Source organism: Onthophagus taurus, chromosome 1 (assembly GCF_036711975.1).
Source record: "Onthophagus taurus isolate NC chromosome 1, IU_Otau_3.0, whole genome shotgun sequence".
Lineage (NCBI taxonomy): Eukaryota > Metazoa > Arthropoda > Insecta > Coleoptera > Scarabaeidae > Onthophagus > Onthophagus taurus.
In genome coordinates this window covers 7,731,883-7,750,559 of record NC_091966.1, presented here as the reverse complement: position 1 = coordinate 7,750,559, position 18,677 = coordinate 7,731,883, and the positions used below count along the sequence as shown (strand labels likewise).

At 32.6% G+C, this 18,677-nt stretch overlaps 2 protein-coding genes and 1 long non-coding RNA gene across 6 annotated transcripts; 1 reads left to right on the top strand and 2 right to left on the bottom strand.

Moving 5' to 3' along the window:
* LOC111414871 (U3 small nucleolar RNA-associated protein 18 homolog wicked) lies at nucleotides 1-1,590 on the bottom strand. The gene has a single exon (XM_023046330.2). The coding sequence runs from the start codon at nucleotides 1,503-1,505 to the stop codon at nucleotides 54-56; it is 1,452 nt and encodes a 483-aa protein (XP_022902098.2). The 5' UTR covers nucleotides 1,506-1,590; the 3' UTR covers nucleotides 1-53.
* Nucleotides 1,591-1,818: 228 nt separating this feature from the next.
* Nucleotides 1,819-18,609, top strand: LOC111414885 (chloride channel protein 3). Of its 4 annotated transcripts, none has more exons than XM_023046347.2 (13): nucleotides 1,819-1,927; nucleotides 2,065-2,170; nucleotides 7,888-8,020; nucleotides 12,799-12,825; nucleotides 12,942-13,279; nucleotides 13,336-13,497; nucleotides 13,553-13,700; nucleotides 13,757-14,079; nucleotides 14,132-14,346; nucleotides 14,408-14,968; nucleotides 15,024-15,187; nucleotides 18,112-18,325; nucleotides 18,399-18,609. In XM_023046347.2, the coding sequence occupies exons 2-13, from the start codon at nucleotides 2,087-2,089 to the stop codon at nucleotides 18,487-18,489; spliced, it is 2,460 nt and encodes an 819-aa protein (XP_022902115.1). In that variant the 5' UTR covers nucleotides 1,819-1,927; nucleotides 2,065-2,086; the 3' UTR covers nucleotides 18,490-18,609. The 4 variants fall into 4 exon arrangements, with proteins under 4 accessions (XP_022902115.1, XP_022902117.1, XP_022902116.1 ...); XM_023046348.2 differs by having other exon boundaries at nucleotides 1,828-1,927; nucleotides 2,071-2,170; XM_023046349.2 differs by lacking the exon at nucleotides 2,065-2,170.
* On the bottom strand, nucleotides 2,226-5,199 carry LOC139429854 (uncharacterized). The gene is made up of 3 exons (XR_011640431.1): nucleotides 2,985-5,199; nucleotides 2,706-2,925; nucleotides 2,226-2,649 (listed from the first exon to the last, which is right to left on the bottom strand). It is a non-coding gene; the product is annotated as an uncharacterized lncRNA (long non-coding RNA).
* Nucleotides 18,610-18,677: the final 68 nt, after the last annotated feature.

Here is an 18,677-nt window from a genome sequence, read left to right as displayed (position 1 = left end):
TTAAAAAAGCTTTATATTTTTATTCTATTACAACATAAAAGAAACAACAACTATTAATAATTTTTGAAATGTTTCAATCTATATAAAGCGACAGTAGACTTTTTATTTCCCAGTGCAAAATATCCACTGCCAGGAGAAAAGTTTGTAACTGTGATGTGTCCCAGTTTTGTACCAAAACTGGGAAAATTATTAAACACAGACATGCTTCCTAAATGAAGTAATCTTATTGAAGATTCGATATCCATGGAAGAAAATGAAAGTATTTCAGAGGAAGAATTAAAATTTAAATCTAATATTCCTGTGGTAAGATTCATGGCAGTTTTCATTGGTTTTGGAATTTTATTCGATAATACATCTTCGGTATTATAAACATTAACAACTCCTTGTAATGAACCGGTTGCTAAAAATTGATTTGATTGTGAAATAGTAATTTTGCTTCCTTGGAGACATCCTTCATCAATCCATTTATGTCGAACTCTTCTAGTGTTTATATCCCAAATGGTAACTTCACCAGAATTTGAATGTCCATACAACAAACTTCCAGTTGGATTAAAACATAACGAGGTAACTTCAGAATCTTGTTTTAATAAAGCAATTTGTTCTTTAGTAGTTGTTGATAATAAATGAACTTCACCAAATTTTCCCGTTATAGCCATATATTTAGGATCTGGTGATATTATAAACTGTTTACATTGAGTTATACCATGTGGTAAAGGAATTTTTAATGATTTGGTTGCTAATAAATCATATGAGTATATATGAGAATGCCTAGAACCAAATATAACCTCATTTCCATTGCTGACAAATTTTGCAGTGAAAATCGGGAATTTTGGAAAAGAAACTGTATGTAATTTACTATTTTTTCTACCATTAACAGCAAATAAACTTGCAACACCTGATGTTCCAGCAACTAAACCAACACTTGAAGTAGGATGAAATTCAATTGCATTAATATAAGGACCCTCAATGTATGTTTCACAATTTAAATCTTTTACTTTTTTATATTCCAAAGTACTTTCAGATAATTTGTCTGTTTTAACATTTTTAACAAACCCACAAGTTTGTAAAAGTTCGTCTGAATCTGAATCATCGTCTTCTTCTTTAGTTAATCTAGCCCATTTTGGTGTTCCAGCGATTGAAGTGAATTTTTGTTGCAAAACCCCCAAATAATCCTTTCTTACCGAACTAAGAGGTTTACCTTTTCTTCCTTGAACTTCAAATGCGGTTCCAATTTCAATGCCATCATCCTCTTCATCAACCCAAGCCGGAGAATACGCTTTTTGATCGCTATCATCACTATCGGTCTCTCCAACGCCAGAATCAATATCTTTTCTAGACGGAGACTCCTTTTCCGCCTCCTCTAAACTCGTTAATATGTTTAAATCGCCGCCGAATAATATTTTATTTAAATCCTCTTCTTCCTCTTTCATTTTATGTTTAGCCGCTATTACATCTTCTTCTGAGTCGTGATTATCATGTTTCCGCTTTCTGTTGTATTGGGACATGGTTATTTGGAGGTTTAATTTACAATCACAAACGTGCCATTAAACGTCAGATTTTGACGGCGATGTAAGTATGGCTGTTCGATTTGAAGTTAGATTATTAAAAGCAGTGTTGCCAAATTTTCGATGTAATTGTATAAATTTGGATTTATTTCTTTTATAATTACGATTTAAAATAAAAATGTTGGGTTAATTTGAGTGGTTATTATCTTTTAATTGATTTAGGTAATATTTTAAATAAATGATGTTGTTTTAATTTTTAATGTATGAGTAATGGAAATATTTTTTTTTGTTTTAGTGAGAGTACGTTCAGTAGTGAACAGTGAAGTGAACGTTTAGTTGTCGCGAGAAAGTGTGGTGATGTGGTCCGAAGAATTTAATTTTGACAGTTCGTTTTATTTATATCCGTAATAATAGATAAAATGGTAAATATGATTTCGTTTGTAAATATAATCTTAATAAATTTATAAACGTGTCCTCGTTATGATTTAAAAAAAGCTCTGTGCGTACTTTGTGCGTCGTTACGGTGACCATAGAATTTAGTTTAGCTTCTATAAAATAGTTACAGATGTTTACCTGAAAGTATGGAAAAATACCCGTTAAGAAAAGGTATTCAAAGTAGTACACAACCAAAGCAAAGACCTTCCTATCAATCGGTGGGCGTTAAGGTAAAGAAATCTTCAAAGAAAGTTTGGGTGCTAAAGTTTTATTTTTTTTAATTTCGACTATAAGTTTGATAAAATAATTTTAAGTATTAGTCACCACTGTAAAATTATATGCAATGCACATCTTTATTATAATAATTGCGTGTATCTTGGATGCTTTTTTAAAAAACTTATGTAAAGTACTTTTTTATAGAGGTATTTAGATGATATTAACCATATAATATAACTTTCTTTGTTGGCATGTTTTTTATGTAATAATTGCTGAGTAAAAGTATAATCTAACTTATCAATAAAGTAATAAAATGAAATTGTTGACACATTCCAAAAGGAAAACATTGTTCATCAAAAAATTTGTTGCATCATTTAATGAATCAAAAATCTTGTAATTTTTGGTAACTTCGCAGGTTTTCTTTTAGAATATTAATAGATATTTTATTGATAGACAATTTTTTCAGATGAATCGATTATCTAAACTTATAGAGCTAGATAACAACAAAAATATAATGTTATATTAAAACCATCAAGTGCATTTACTTACTATTGATATTTAATATTGTAATACTAGATTGTAATCTACCCATCAAGGAAGCCTTCTTAAGATATCAAATTTCGGTCAGAGGAGTTTGTTCTATCTAATTTTTATTTTCAATTTAAAGCAAAAAGTATATTTTCAAGTAGCTTTCGTTTGTGGGAAGTGAAATAATAAAGGAAAGTTGATTTTGTTAATCTTTTCTCTTTTCAACGTTTGATACTTCAACCTGTAAAAAACCACAATGAGAAATATTTTCTCTATCAAATTGCTTAGAACAATGTTTACGTCATATTTACGATAACAAACTTGGTGTTTACCAAATATTTTGTACGATCACTGAAGAAGAATTTTGTCGGTACAAAATAAAATTACATCTTTAAATGTAATCAAGAGAAGTTGATTACAATGTTGAAGAATCTGCAAATACACCAGGATGTTCAATTTGTAAACGTTGAAATTCTTGATTATACATTGCGTGCGTAAAGTAGCGGACCTAGGCGATAAAATCAATCAACATTTAAATTTTTTGCAATTTTTTTAAAGTCCCAGTTAAGGTTTCCTCAAATCTTTTGCGAAAATTGGGTGTGCGACTTTCTTGGCTAATTTGGATTTTGGATAGCCAAACTAGTAGTATAGTCCACTCAATGTAAATGTTTCCTCCTTGTTAACATCTGCATGAATTTGGGCTACTTTCCTAACACCTGGAAAGAAGCTGAAATATTAATATTTAGGAAACCTGGCAAAAATAAACGTGAAATCGAAAATTACATACCTAATAATCTGCTTATTACAATGGGTAAACTTTTTGGACAAACTGTATTTGGAACGTTTACGATCCAAAATTATAATCATATCTAATATTTAATACGGGCTTAAAATTGGTCACTCAACAGTACATTAACTCACAAGAGTGACGGAAATAATAGAGTGAGCGTATGAAAATAAACAGTATACAACAGCTGCTTTTTTCGACATAACAAAAGCCTTTGATTCAGTATGGATATATGGTTTAAAATATAAGACCCTTAAAACTAATATACCTGAATACCTCAAAGCCCTAATTTTCAAGGCTTATATTTTTGATTTAATATCAGTTTACATGACATTCCGATTAATAAAAATGTCCGAAAAGCCTTATTGGCAGATGACATGGTTATAATCATCCAAAATGAAAATCTAGAAAAATCCATTCAAGATCTCCAAAACTAGGTTAATGAGATTTATAAATGGTTATTGATTTGGTGCTTTCACTTAAATCCAAGTTAATGTGAAGTCAAAATATTTACCCTTAGACAAATTAAAAATCTTACAAGAATAATAATCGAAGATCACCCTTTAAATGTGAATCCAAAGATAGCGTTATCAAATATCTGGGAGTATATTTGGACCAAATACTTACACGGAAGTATCATATTAATAAAAAATTAAACTCGTCATCAACAGAAAATCGAAACTGACGATCGAATGTGCAATGCTGCTATATAATCATTAATAAGACTTGTAATAACCTATGCATGCCCAGTTTGGAGCTCAACAGCTAAATCTAATATTAAAAAAATTCAAGTGCTACAAAATAAAATTCTAAGAATGTCTGAAGATGCTCCATGGTCAAGACTATAACAGAACACATTACTAAAACAACTAAAAAATACTTATAAGACCTCCAAAAGTGTCCAGGTGCACAAGAACATCAATTGGGAGATATTGGAATCCATAGGCGACTAAAACGGAGATTTCCACAAGACATATTTATAGGAGAAGACTTAGTAGATAGCGAATAGATTCAGGATGACATTGTTAGTTCCCCCACTATTATTCTATAATTAATTTCAATTGTTATCAAAGCCATGAAGTAACATTTAATGTTGAACGCTGTTAATAAAAAAAAACTAATCCCAACTAGTCTCAACATACTTTGGCTAATAAGCTGGCAATCAGGATATGTTGCATTCAAGACTACTACTTAACTACTTACTAAATCAGTTTTTGACACTTAGGAAATTGTTTAAATTAATTGGTAACCATAGTTACTCATGGCTACTGCTATTTTTGAGTATGCACCTTAAGGTACTCATGTAGGAAAGCCAATAAAGAAAAAAGTAATAGGGCGTTCAAGGTTGTAGTTGTTAGGTTTAAAATCTTTCACATACTAAGAACCTACTTTACTACCTCTTTTCAATCGATTCATATACAAGGTGACCAAATTTCAGTGATGTTAAAGAAAATAATCAACTTCAGTACCAACTGCAATACCTATAACAAGTGTTTCTAAATTAATTCGAATGATTTTAAAGTGTGATTTTACAGCAAAAAAAAAAGTCCGACAAATATTGTCCGATCTCTAGACTCCACCGTTTCCGTTCCTTCCATTCGCCCTCATTGACATTCCTGTCACTTATCGCTCTTCTTACTCCATCTTCCCAGCTCTTTTTGGGTCTTCCTCTGGAAGCTCTGGTTGGTTTTTCTCAATATCTTTTATTATTGTCTCTTGTAACACCATTTGTATGGTTTAGTCTCAGGGAATTCATTTATGGTAAAGATCACTTCTTCATCTTGATCATTTATTGCTTCCCATGTTGATATCTCTCTCCTGCTCTCCTTAAGCTACGTCCACACCGAAAGGAACACATTGTGTTTAGGTTGCTTGTTCCTGCAACTTGTATCTCAAAGTTTCTGGATGTTCCTTATTGTTTATGGTTGCAAAGAAATGTTCTTACAAGTTGCTTGTTTCCGTATTTAGCGATAAACATCATTAGGAAATTTAGAAACATTGTAAACATTTTTGTTTCGGACGCAGTATGGACACGTTGTTTCCAAAACTTGTGTGCCGAGTAGCGTAAAGATCTGTGAAAAGCAGAAAATTGAGATATACAAAAATGCCGAGAGTTTGTGGAATCCATGGAATAAAAATTTTAAAGATCGTTACAAAAAACAAGATATGTGGGTGGAGATTAGTTATTGATTAGTTATATGCTATTACTCATATTATATCAATGCTACTCATACGACTAAAGTTCTTTATATTTCCACGGTGGATCCTGCTATTAAATCATCTTTTTTTAATGAACTCATAAGGCGCTTTATGTTTCTTTGGTGTGGACATACCTTTACGTACTAGGATTTACACTGCTTGCTGGTTACAAAACTATAATCATTATAGTCAGTTGGCATAAACTCTTCGAGAAGTGTGCCTTAGTTCAACCCAAATAGTCTCTCACTCTCACAAACGAAATCCTAGCATTTATTCTTAATTTTGTACATCGGTTCAATCAATGATTGATAATCAGGGAACAAATCAATAATTTTTGGATTTAACTATTCTTGCTGAATGGAATATTCTCCTATAAATATCATCCATCCTAAATGAATTATAATTTAAAAGATAATTAGTTGTGTTAAATATTCGCCGCTAACTTCATTTGCATCCACCTAAAAAGTTCTGATTTCTTACATTTTTGAAGCTTTCATCTGCATACCATATTCTTGAGGTAATTTGTGATGTTTTTAGATTTCTAAATTCTGCGTCTAATATGGTCTTTTCGTTCATCGCTTTTTATGCTTTTTCTCTTGATTGTTCTAAGCGTAAAATGCATATTTGAATAACACCTTTAGAGTTTCTTCATGGTCGCGGTCTTTCAAGTAGTATACAAAAATGACATACAATTATATCCTGCAATTACCATTGTTTTTCTGTGTTTCTAAGAATCCAAAACAGGAAAATTTAGTCGCAAAATGCCCATAAAGGCCAAAATGTTTCTGACATGCGATGGAAGACATTAACTTAAATGGTTATGTATTGGTCAATTTCAATTTTTAAGAAGATGATGCTGTGATTCATTTAGAGATGTTTGAGATGACGTTTATGAAGTTCAGTATTTTTCTTGAATACTATCCATTTCTGTCTGCATTACATTTCTTATGAATAGAAAGGTTACTTTAAATTTTTATAGAAATTGCTGTTACTAAAATTCACTTAACATTCCTCTCATTTTTACTTCCTCTGCGAACAAGTTGATATGACTCATAAAAGTAGAACAACCGTTATTCTAATTTGGTCTATCAAACTCGATAGTTGGGACTGTTAAACCAATTTCTAATTCGCCCACGTTAAAAATGCCGGAAATAAAGAAAAAAACAGATTTTTTATCAATTTGATATCGATTAATTAATCATTCCATTTCATTTCAAAATAGAGCGTAATAAAGTGAATTGAAAAGTTTAGAAATTTTAGAATTCTTGTTTCAAACGTCCAAGCTGTCATCAATCATGATATATAATATTATGTGTCGCAGCGGAAAAATATATACTCACGTGCTCATAATTGTTATCACAACTGATTTATAATAAAAAAATTATGACTCAACTGGCTCAAAAAAATCTAATTTTTATTCTTTAATATTATTTCTGTAAATAACCTCTAAAGTCTTTGGTTTTAGTCTACGTATTGTTGTAAATAGCTTAGTGTAATGGGTGATAATAACATCTAATTTTTCACATTAATTCTTCCTTAACACTTGTCTGTAATTAAAACCTCATTGGTAATGTGTTATAGCGGAAAACGATTTGCTTAAATTAACATATTTCTAGCTTTGTTTATCTTTCTTTAACATAAATATTAACAAAGATTTTTTAATACAAAGTTATTGTACTTGTAATTTTCATCATGACAAGCCCAATTAACTCCGATTCATTCCATTTACACCTTAAATTGCCGTGACAATCAAATCATAAATACTTGACTGAAATCGTAAAAACAATATCACACATTAAACAAACAGCTTAATAATTTGTTTTTATAAAATAATTTTATTTCCAGAACAAATTTTCTCTGTAAACACTCATATAATCGTGTTTCCGTGTTTTATTCATAGTGTAGGTGTGACATTGTGACGCAGTAAATCACAATTACGCCGATTACCGCATCCTTTGGTACTATTCACAGAGCGCCAAGAAAGGTCGTCTTTTTATTATTTTCCTTTTTCCCTAAAAGAAAAGAGGCGTCTGTTTCTCCGTCGGGGTATTGATTTCTCTGCCGTAGAACGTGAACCAGTATGCGCGTCGGCGTCGCGTCGCTCCTTTCAATTTCGCACGCGCGCGCGTGTTTCCTTCCCCTGTCGGCTTGCACATGCACCGCTAACAGAATCTCTTTCTATTTTTTCGGTCGTTTTTGTCGGTTCCGACAACGCAGTATACGAAAGGCGCCAGGTCGTCGTTTTCCTCGCCAACGGATGACGATATGACCGACATCACGACGTCTGGCCATTCGGATCGTTCGACAATCGGTCCGCAACCTGCAGAAGATGAAGATGGAAATACAAATTGTAAGTAGATTAGAATAGCACTGGTTGTTATTATTATCTTATAAAGTTAGAGAGTTGCGGAATTAGAAAGGAAAATTTTGAGAGTTGCGGCTGTAACATTGCCAAAAGTAAGTTGTTAACTTTATCGCAGTATTTCTATCTCCTTTTTACTCATATTAAACGACTAGGAAATAACTAAGTTTGGATTTGGTTATGTTTACTTATATGCAAGATCAAAACGTGATACAAATGTATTTAGATTACTTTAAAGTTTCACTTCCTGTACAGTTTTTGTATAATTTATTTTCTTGGTAATGATTATGTTATCATTAATAACAATAGATTTTATAGTTGTAACAAGAAAGTGATATAAAGTGATATTAGCTTTAGAAACCACTTTTTTTTTCAACATCAAGTGATTAAAGTGAATATCAACAGTAAGTTATTCGCGAAATTAATCGATTTTAATGAAAATATAAACAACTGCAACTGCTGTGATGAAAACGGACTAAATTAATGTAAATATTGACGAAACTAAAGTTGGCGCTTTTCATCGAGGAAGCAATTGCATCCACTTCTGCTTTTACTTCGAATGACGCTGCACAATCAGAAGTCGAGTTGTTAAAGGCAGTCTTGCTTTCCAATTTAATATATTACAGTAAAAAAGTAAGCACTAAAGTGACACATTTCTCTAAGTCCTAGGTACTAAACAAAAATTAAGAGAATTTATGGTTTGGGTGTACTTAATCTCTCTGAGCTTATTTCATTGTCTTTCATGTTTACACGAAATCGATATTTTTAATACCCACGTGTTTACCTAAACTTCATTGTATCTCTGCTGTTTTTGTAATTAATAAATAGTTATCCTAGAACTGTGATAGAATGGCGAAAGAGAAGGCTGATATAAACGAAAATTGATCATCGACCGCCATCAATCTGCATTGCCGTGATATCGCCTCTCCGGACGAACGTTGTAAAAATGAACTGAATAAATTTCCGGTTTTCCGTCAAAATATACCACCAAAAGCACTTTTCTGTTATTATACCTGGAATTCTTTTTGCATCAATTTTGAAAATTAATGCATACATTACTGCTCCCTACGTCAATATAGAGTATATTATTTTAGAATTACTTTTTATTTACTAATTGTCATAACAATTTGTTGTGTTTGATTAACTTACAAATTACAATAATGGCTATTCCGATTTCTATTCGTTTAAGTTTTCGTGAAACTTTTTCGCCGCAAGTTTGAGTTCTTCATGGAGATGCTTATTCCGCAAATAATGAGGCGCGTTGATGGCCATCTTGCTGGTTATAAATATGAGTTGCAGAAGCATAACTCCACTTCATATACTACTATCGTTTGAAACAGTACCATTAATTCATAGGTAATCTGTAAGAATTAATCCATCGTTACAATTTTCTTAAGAAACAAGTTCAAAAGTGACGAAATCATAGAATGTTCGCAATATATACTTAAGTAATCTATTATTAACTAATTGCTGAACTATGTATGCAAGCAAATATGTAATTTTTAAACTTTTCACTTTTTTTCACCTTTTAACATGATATTTACATGATTTTATCTCCCTGCATAATATCACGCCACTTGGAATTCCTAAACGGACACACGCACACTGTGGGCAACCAGTGGGCAACTATGAGCAACCCAACCGACATATCTATATGATAACGGCGATCCTATAGCTGCTCCGAAATATGATGGTTGTTCTGTCCTGTACGTGATTTTACGAGCTGCAGCTGAGTCGGTGTGGTACTTCACTTTAAGAAATGTTAGCGTCACATTCTTCATTCTACATCTCCGTGGAAAGGCGACTCTGCGTTGTTTAATCCATAAATTGCCTAAATCTTTTATAAATTTGAGAATATATAAAAATAGAGTAATCAGCAGTCGCAGAACATTGCCATAGAGAACGATACCATAAAAGAAATCAGTTGTGATCCATCATCTCCTTAAAGACTACTAAAGACCTCCTACAAAAGACCACAACTTGATTTGAATAGCTAGTTTCTTCAAGCCAAACCTAAGCTGTAATGAATATGCATCATTTTCTGATCAACTTCACCGTTATCTATAAGTTCGTGAGCTTTCAAGGCCAGAGTTATTTGAAATAAAACTAAAACTAGAAACTACCGTGCGTCAAGACTCACGGCATAACCCGGCAGTTTCTAGTTTTTGTTTTATTTCACCGTTATCTGTTCTTTGCTTAATTACTATTCTCAATATTCTGACAATGTTTGTAAAGAAGATTGCTTTTTTTAGTTTATTTCCAAGTACTTTATCGTAGATGTCACACATCTCAGGAATTAATGTGCTAGATAGTCTGACTTTCGCAGAAAATTATTGCTGTAATGAATCTGCATCATTTTCTGATCAACTTCGCCGTTATCATAAGTTCCCGTGTTATCTGAAATAAATGTAGAAACTGCCGGGTTATGCCGTGCGTCAGGTAAAATACCTATGGTATGGAAGTAAAATGACTATTTTATAAAAATAATAAAGAGTTAGTTTAATATGATCTCAATATGTTTCCCTAATGTTGGAGGTATTCACTATAGCATACTTAATTTGACTTTTTAGGACAGACACTTAATTGTGATACATCTTCCAAATCAAACCACATCTATTATAACTTTTATTTGCCAAACTAGTTATGAACGACTTGTTGATATAAGCTAGTACCTCACGATGTTGGGTTTCGGATCCACCTCCTGGAAGTGTTCATACATATTTCTAGATATTCTCCCTATTCAACGCTGCGTCTTCTATTACTTTATCCCACTGGATATTGGTCTATTTTTCTTTCTGGTTTCGTATCGAGCATTCTCTTTGGTATTCTTACCATATCCATTCAAATTAGTCCATCTTAGTTCTTTTCTGAACTAAGGTCTGATCTTAGTTTCATACTCTGTCTCTTCTGGTCTTTCCTTCTGTTTTTCGCAGATATCTCATCTCTACTGTTTCTGATTTGTGTTTGGCTAACATTGTTTAAGATTCCGAACTGTAGGTAAGTGTGCATCCATCTATACACCAATGGTTTTGTATACATATAATTTTGCTTAATTGCTTAGTTCTTTCTTATCTACTAAGGAATTATTTATATGGTTATAAACATAACTTGCTTTTGCTATTCTGTTGCGCATCTCTTGATTCATCTTCACTAATCATGGTTCCCAGATATTCGTATTTTTCTATTAGCTCTAGTCATTTTTCATCTTTTTTATATATATGCTTTCTCTTCCCTCTTCCTATGTAATATGTTACACTTTCCTTTTATTCATGTTTATTATCATTCTCTTGTCTTCTAGGCAGGTTTTCCATATTTGAATGTTTCTTTGGCTAACGTTAGTACAATATCCTTTGACTATACTAGTCTTGCGTGTAGGCCGGAGTTAAATGTGGTTTTGCAATCTCACCGAGCTTAGACTATCGCCTTGTTTAACTCCTTTTTTATTCTCAACTTATCCGATGTCTTGCCATTCAGTCAAACTTTTCCTGTTACCTTTAACGCATTACAAAAACTTTAAATATAAGTTTTTAGAGTTGAAATTGAAAAAGGATTCTAGTTGTTGAGGTTTCTCACAAATTTTGTTTTAATTTCTCATTTAGTTCTGCTTATTAAAAACAGTTTCTTTTAAAATGAGTTCTGTAAGTTTTAAAAATTTTGCCATCAGAGACATAATCAGATAAAAATTTTGTGTGAGTAAAATAATAACAAAAATACAAAAACTTAGAAATAAGACTTGTGGTTAAATTGTATTAAAAAACAGTCAATAATAGGTACATAATCCGTAATATTATTCGAAACTCGGCAATAAAAAAACATCACAATCACTTTTTTCAAGGTTCGAACAAAACTATTCATTACATCTACTCGTTTCCTCTCTTTTTTGTATCTTTAATTAAATCTAACCGAGGATTCCAGCAATTTAATTTAATTTTTACGACTTTAAAACTTTTCCCAATTTCTAAATTTAGTTTTATTACATTTATGATGTTTATTGTATCATACATTTATCTTGGATTTAACGAGAGTTTCGCGCTATTATTTTATTTGACTCAAAAAAATCCTTATCACACGCCATATCAAGAAGATTTCCGTTTAAAATTAATGTATCTACCAACTAATCAGACGCACTAAAGTCACGCATGAGATAAATAAACAATTATGAGTAAAGCCATGTGTCTGTTTTTTGGGCACGTGATAGTGAATAAACATGACTTGGTCTCTTGTTTAAGATTGTATGAATTAGCATTAGAAATATTATTTAATTTCCCACTCCATTTATTAACAGTTGGTCGATATTAATTAATTTTTACTCAAACATTGAATGTTTTATTATTTTCTCTGATGTTCTATTTAGGTTATATTTATCGAAATACTCAAATGTGGAGTGTGTTTTTAATAAGTATCGGAATGTTATTTATGAATAAGTTAAATATGTGCTTTTTTTCCTGTAAATGTCGAAGGACATTGACGTAAACAAATCGAAAAATCTTTAATGGGTTTCTATTTAATATTAAGTTAAAACTACGACTTTATTATATCATTTATGATTTTTATACAATGTTTTGGTGGACTTAAATATAAAATTAATGCATTTATTCGTAAGTAACGTTCTTATTTATCCTATTAATATTTGCATATAATACGTTATTATCATACTTTTATTTAAGTTGACAATCTAAATCTATGTCTAAATCGTAAATGTTATAGAAATTGTTATTGTTGTGTTTATGATATAGTGAATATAGGATATGTATTTTCATTTACAGATACTGCATCGTTTAGTGGAATGCATGGTAAGCTATATTTTCCTTCCCATTTACCAAATAAAAAACAACGTTTCAAGATGCTGATTCTTTTTAAACAATCTCAAGAGTTTCATCTAAATGAGTACATGTTTGAAAATTTGTAGAAGCCGTTGATATCCCTGGAATTGGTCAATATGAAGATTTCCACACGATCGATTGGCAAAGAGATATCGCTAGGGATCGAATGCGCCACAGATACATCGTCAAAAAGAAACAAGATTCAATATGGAACTTGATAGAAGGAGCGCACGACGCGTGGTCTGGATGGCTGTGTGTTTTGCTAGTCGGAGTAGCTACCGGTTTTGTTGCCGGAGTTATTGATATTGGCGCCAGTTGGATGACTGATCTCAAATTTGGAATCTGCCCACAAGCCTTTTGGTTAAATGAAGAACAGTGTTGTTGGTCGTCAGAAGAGACATTCGATACAGGAAATTGTACACAGGTAATTTCTTATTCCTTAACATAAAATTTTAGTATTACTTTTTTTATTAAATTTAGTGGGTTACATGGGCGGAAATATTAGGACAAACAAGATTGGGCGCTGGGTCCTATATCATTTCATATCTTTTTTATATTGTGTGGGCGTTGTTATTTGCCGCACTATCAGCGTCGTTAGTTCGAATGTTTGCCCCATATGCGTGCGGATCTGGTATACCTGAGGTAAAAACATGTAATAAATGAATAAAATAAATTTATTACAGAAATTTATTTACAGATTAAAACAATATTAAGCGGATTTATAATAAGAGGTTATCTAGGAAAGTGGACGTTAATAATAAAATCGGTCGGTTTAATTTTATCGGTATCGTCTGGGCTCAGCTTAGGTAAAGAAGGTCCAATGGTCCATATAGCATGTTGTATAGGTAAAAAAAATACAAAATAAAATAATAAACAACAACGAACAGATAAATGAATTTAGGTAACATTTTATCGTACCTATTTCCGAAATACGGAAGAAATGAGGCAAAGAAACGTGAGATATTATCAGCAGCAGCAGCCGCGGGGGTATCAGTAGCGTTCGGAGCTCCAATTGGAGGAGTACTCTTCAGTTTGGAAGAAGTTAGCTATTATTTTCCATTGAAAACCTTATGGAGATCATTCTTCTGTGCTTTAATCGCTGCCTTCGTACTAAGGTACATTAACCCGTTCGGAAATGAGCATTCAGTGCTATTCTTTGTCGAATATAATAAGCCTTGGATATTTTTCGAACTAATTCCGTTTATTGGATTAGGAATTATTGGAGTAAGAACTTATTAAAATTAATATTAAAAAAAGTTATTCGTTAATTTTTTAGGGAGTTATTGCAACTGCTTTTATTAAAGGAAATTTATACTGGTGTAGATACAGAAAATATTCTAAACTTGGACAGTATCCAGTCACGGAAGTTTTGGTTGTTACTGCAATCACCGCTATTATTGCTTACCCAAATCCTTACACAAGAATGAATACCAGTGAACTAATTTATTTATTGTTTAGTCAGTGCGGAATTTCAAATGCAGATAATGTATGGTAAGTAATAATTTTAATTATTTTTATTTATAAAAAATCTAAATTATATCAATCTTTTTAGTGATTACAATAGAAATTTCACTGATGTAAATTCCGCTTTAGAATTAGCACCAGCTGGTCCAGGAGTATATAACGCAATTTGGTTACTAATTCTAGCCTTAATTTTGAAATTAGTAATGACCATTTTCACATTTGGTATGAAAGTCCCTTGCGGTCTTTTCATTCCCAGTCTTTGCCTGGGCGCGATAGCGGGGAGAATAGTTGGAATTGGAATGGAACAGCTTGCGTATAATTATCCAAAATTGTGGATATTTAGCGGTGAATGCTCAACGGGTTACGACTGTATAACGCCCGGATTATACGCTATGGTAGGCGCGGCAGCTGTTCTTGGAGGAGTGACACGAATGACGGTGTCGCTTGTGGTTATTATGTTTGAATTAACTGGTGGGGTGCGCTATATCGTTCCTTTAATGGCAGCTGCGATGGCTAGTAAATGGGTTGGAGATGCATTAGGAAGACAGGGTATTTATGATGCTCATATAGCTCTGAACGGGTATCCGTTTTTAGACTCGAAAGATGAATTTGCTCATACAAGTTTAGCTGCAGATGTAATGCAACCTAAGTAAGTGATTTAAAATCTTTGTGAAAAAAAATTGATTATTTTTTTTGTGTTGAAGGAGAAATGAAACATTAGCTGTAATAACTCAAGATTCAATGACTGTCGATGATATAGACGGTCTATTAAAAGAAACAGAGCACAATGGATATCCAGTTGTAGTATCTCGAGAGTCGCAGTATTTGGTGGGATTTGTCTTGAGAAGGGATCTTAATCTTGCTATTGGTATGTATAAACATTTTATTTTATAATCATATAATCGTTTTATAATTGTTTATGTTTATGGCATAATTCATTTAATGATTAATGTCGGTTGTAAAAAGAATTTGGTCCTAAACTTAGCAAAATAAAAAACATTAGGCGGTTTCAATGGAGGACCAAAATTATATAGCAGTGATGTGTATTTTTATGTTCTACATGTCTTTAAAATTTCATAAATTCATTGTTGTTCTTTTATCCTTACATTGTGTGTCAGCAAACATTAACAAAGTTCAGGAAGTGTTTCTTCCAAATAATTATAGTACCATAGACATTAGAGAAATGATTCTTTACGAACAAAGCTTAGCTGTTGTAATTTAACTCAACATTGTTCCTAGCATCCTTTCACACCTCATCCCCTCATCATGTTCTGGGTTTCCCAACTAGTCTCCTATCTTTAGGCTGTCCATGTATGTGTCTTCTTTGGTATTCTTTCATCCAGTATCCTTTGAACATGCTCATCTTGACCAATAGTGCTTTATATGTATATTTTGAGACTCGTGCTTCCTCATATAGTTGGTACAATTCGTGGTTCAGGCACATTCTCCACGTGTTCCCATCTCTGACTACTTCCATAATTATTTTTAAGACTTTTCTCTATATTGCATCCAGCCTTTCTGTGTTTGTTTGTGTAAGTGTCGGCGTTTCTTCTTCATAGGTTAGACCTGAACTAAACATGGTTTTGTACACTCTAATTTTGGTTTTTTGTGAATGTTTTATTCTCTTAAGTACCTCCTTTGCTTCGTCGTTGAATGTGACATGTTAAATCCTAAATATGTGAACTCTTGTACCACTTCAAAGTTGTCCGATTTCGTAGTTGCCCGTTCTGCACTAGAAGTTTGATTTTTTCTCATTGACTTCCAGGTTTATTTCCTTAGCTGCACTTTCAAGCTCCCTGAAAGACTCATCTATATCTGCTACCTATTACCTACTATGTTGGCGTCATCTGCATACTCTATGATTTGTTTTGAAGGGCTTCATAAACTTGATCCTTTGTCTAGGTTAAAGAGCATACATGCCAGCCCATCTCCTTGTTTCGGGCTTTCTCCAATCTTTCCATCAATCTTCATTCTACTTGTGGTATTACTCATTGTTATGCTTATCATCAATCTGTCCAACTTTGGAGGAATGTCAAAGTCTAACAGTCTTGATAGGAGTTTACTCTAACTATATTATCGTAGGCTTTTTTGAAATCGATGTATATAATTGGAATGTCGTATTGGCAGAGTTATTAATTTATTTGTCGGACGCCGAAAATGTCTTGCCAGTTGTTGATCGTCCAGCACAGAACTCGGTCTGGTACTCTCCCAATATCCTTTCTGCCAAAGATTCCAATTTGTCTTTAATGATGTTTGTGAATGCTTTGTAGGCTGTGCTAAGTAGTGATATGCCTCTGTAATTATAACGTAGTAATTTGACCTTTTGTGTATTGGCCATGTTGCACTTGCTTTTCATTCTTCTCTATATGCTTGCTAATCCATATCATATTATGTCTTATTATTAGACTGTGTATAGCCTTTGCAACTGCGTCTCCTCCATACTTGAAGAGTTCTCCTGGGTAGTTCTGGCTACTTCTGAATGACTTCAAAAGATTGTGGTTGTATAGCCGGTCTGGTCTCTGTTTTATGCTGTGGACGATAGTCTTTCCGACTTCCGTAGGGTTTAAGAGTCATTGGAAGTAGTTTTTCTACTTTTCTCGAATACTCTCGTCATTCGCTAATACTTCTCCGTTTTTTTTGTGTGTGGAGTGAATTTCCTGCACCCTTACTGCTGGAAGTAATTGATCCTTGGAAATTAGCTGTTTCTTCTGCCTCTCGGTTTCTGTTCTAATGTAGCTTACGTCACTCCTTTTACTTGCTCCTTCACTCGCTTCCATCCATTCTCTATATTCCCCATTTTGGTTTCCTCCTCCATTTGTGCGTACAATTTCTCCACCAGCGTCTGTCCACATTAATTTTCGTTTCTCCTGCTACTTTTTCGTTGATGCCCCAGACTGTCGCAATCATTTTAATGTCGTTTGAGAGCAGTGTCAATGCCACAATATTCACCAAAACTAACTTGTATTGGTAATAACAAGATTTGTTGATAAGTGTCCCATTCTACTTAAGTAAATTTAGCCTATCTCAATGAATGCCTTTTGTCATGAGCATTAAGAATCTGCAGCTTGAGGACATTTTTCGTGGTGTAGTTGTTGGTCTGTAGAGTTTGATCTCTTTCTGATATCTGCGTTATCAGTTCCTCAGACTGATGTTTTACTGTCAAACTCTTGAAATGTTGCCCATTATTAACACTACATTCTTGGAGTTGCCTTTCCAAGGAATTTAATATGTCATCTTTAATTGGTTTCTTCTCGCTTCTCCAGTAACTTTTGTTTTTAGGATTTTTAACTTTCATAACTTGTCTTTGTAAACGACATTTTTCAAGTAATCACATAGCAAATAATTGTATGGAATGAAATCAGGAAAGTGGGTAGCCCATTCAATAGCACCTCTATGACCAATTCACTTTTCTGGACAAAATTAAAGCCAAATTTTATTAATACGCGCATGGCCATCATCTCTTAACAAATTTTGGTTCAATTACTTAAGTATGTAAATGCGACACAAAAGTTTATTTACATTACTTTATTTCTTTATAATTCATCTAGTATTGACATATGTCGCTGAGGTTGCTGCTGATGATTAAAAACATTTTTATTTTTTTAAGTTTGTTATTGAACATGTTGATGATGGCTTTGATAAATCAGAAACCGGTTCTGAATTTATGATTAATTCATATACTTATCAAGTATCTCAAAAGCAAATACAGTGCTCTTATATTTATAAAATTGTTGCTGCTGTTTTTGTAATAACTTGAATACAATAATTTTAATTAATTAATAATTATTTCAGCAAATTCTAAAAGAATGGTGGATGGTATATGTGGGCAATCATTAGTGCTCTTTACAAGCGGCAACCCACCCCAGACTTTGGGACCACCCCATTTAAAATTAAAGAAAATATTGGATATGGCTCCCATAACAATAACAGATCAAACCCCAATGGAGACTGTTGTAGACATGTTTAGGAAATTAGGTTTAAGACAAACGCTGGTCACTCACAACGGGTAAGTGATCTAAATATTTTTAAATAAATTACTTAAAATGATTAATTTTTTAAACAAAATTTTTATTTTTCAGTCGTTTGCTTGGAGTTATAACGAAGAAAGACGTATTACGACATGTCAAACAATTAGATAATGAAGATCCCAACTCGGTTTTATTCAACTAGATCATTAGTATTGTGTACACATATTATTGTATATTAATTGTTAATCGATATAACATTTTATGTATCTATCATTATCGTGTATCCTATTGAATTGATAATATGTATTTATTTTAGTATTTCCATCTGTTTTTATTTAAAATATCCGTTAAATATTCAATAATACTTACCTTTATTAACAAATTCCACAT

What these genes read in the sequence shown, in the direction of transcription:
- LOC111414871 (XM_023046330.2), bottom strand. Translation starts at nt 1,505, where the DNA reads ATGTCCCAATACAACAGAAAGCGGAAACATGATAATCACGACTCAGAA.
- LOC111414885 (XM_023046347.2), top strand. Translation starts at nt 2,087, where the DNA reads ATGGAAAAATACCCGTTAAGAAAAGGTATTCAAAGTAGTACACAACCA. An exon ending in TTGGATTAGGAATTATTGGA is followed by an intron (nt 14,080 to 14,131) that starts GTAAGAACTTAT and finishes TTAATTTTTTAG; the next exon opens with GGAGTTATTGCAACTGCTTT. An exon ending in GCAGATGTAATGCAACCTAA is followed by an intron (nt 14,969 to 15,023) that starts GTAAGTGATTTA and finishes TTTGTGTTGAAG; the next exon opens with GAGAAATGAAACATTAGCTG.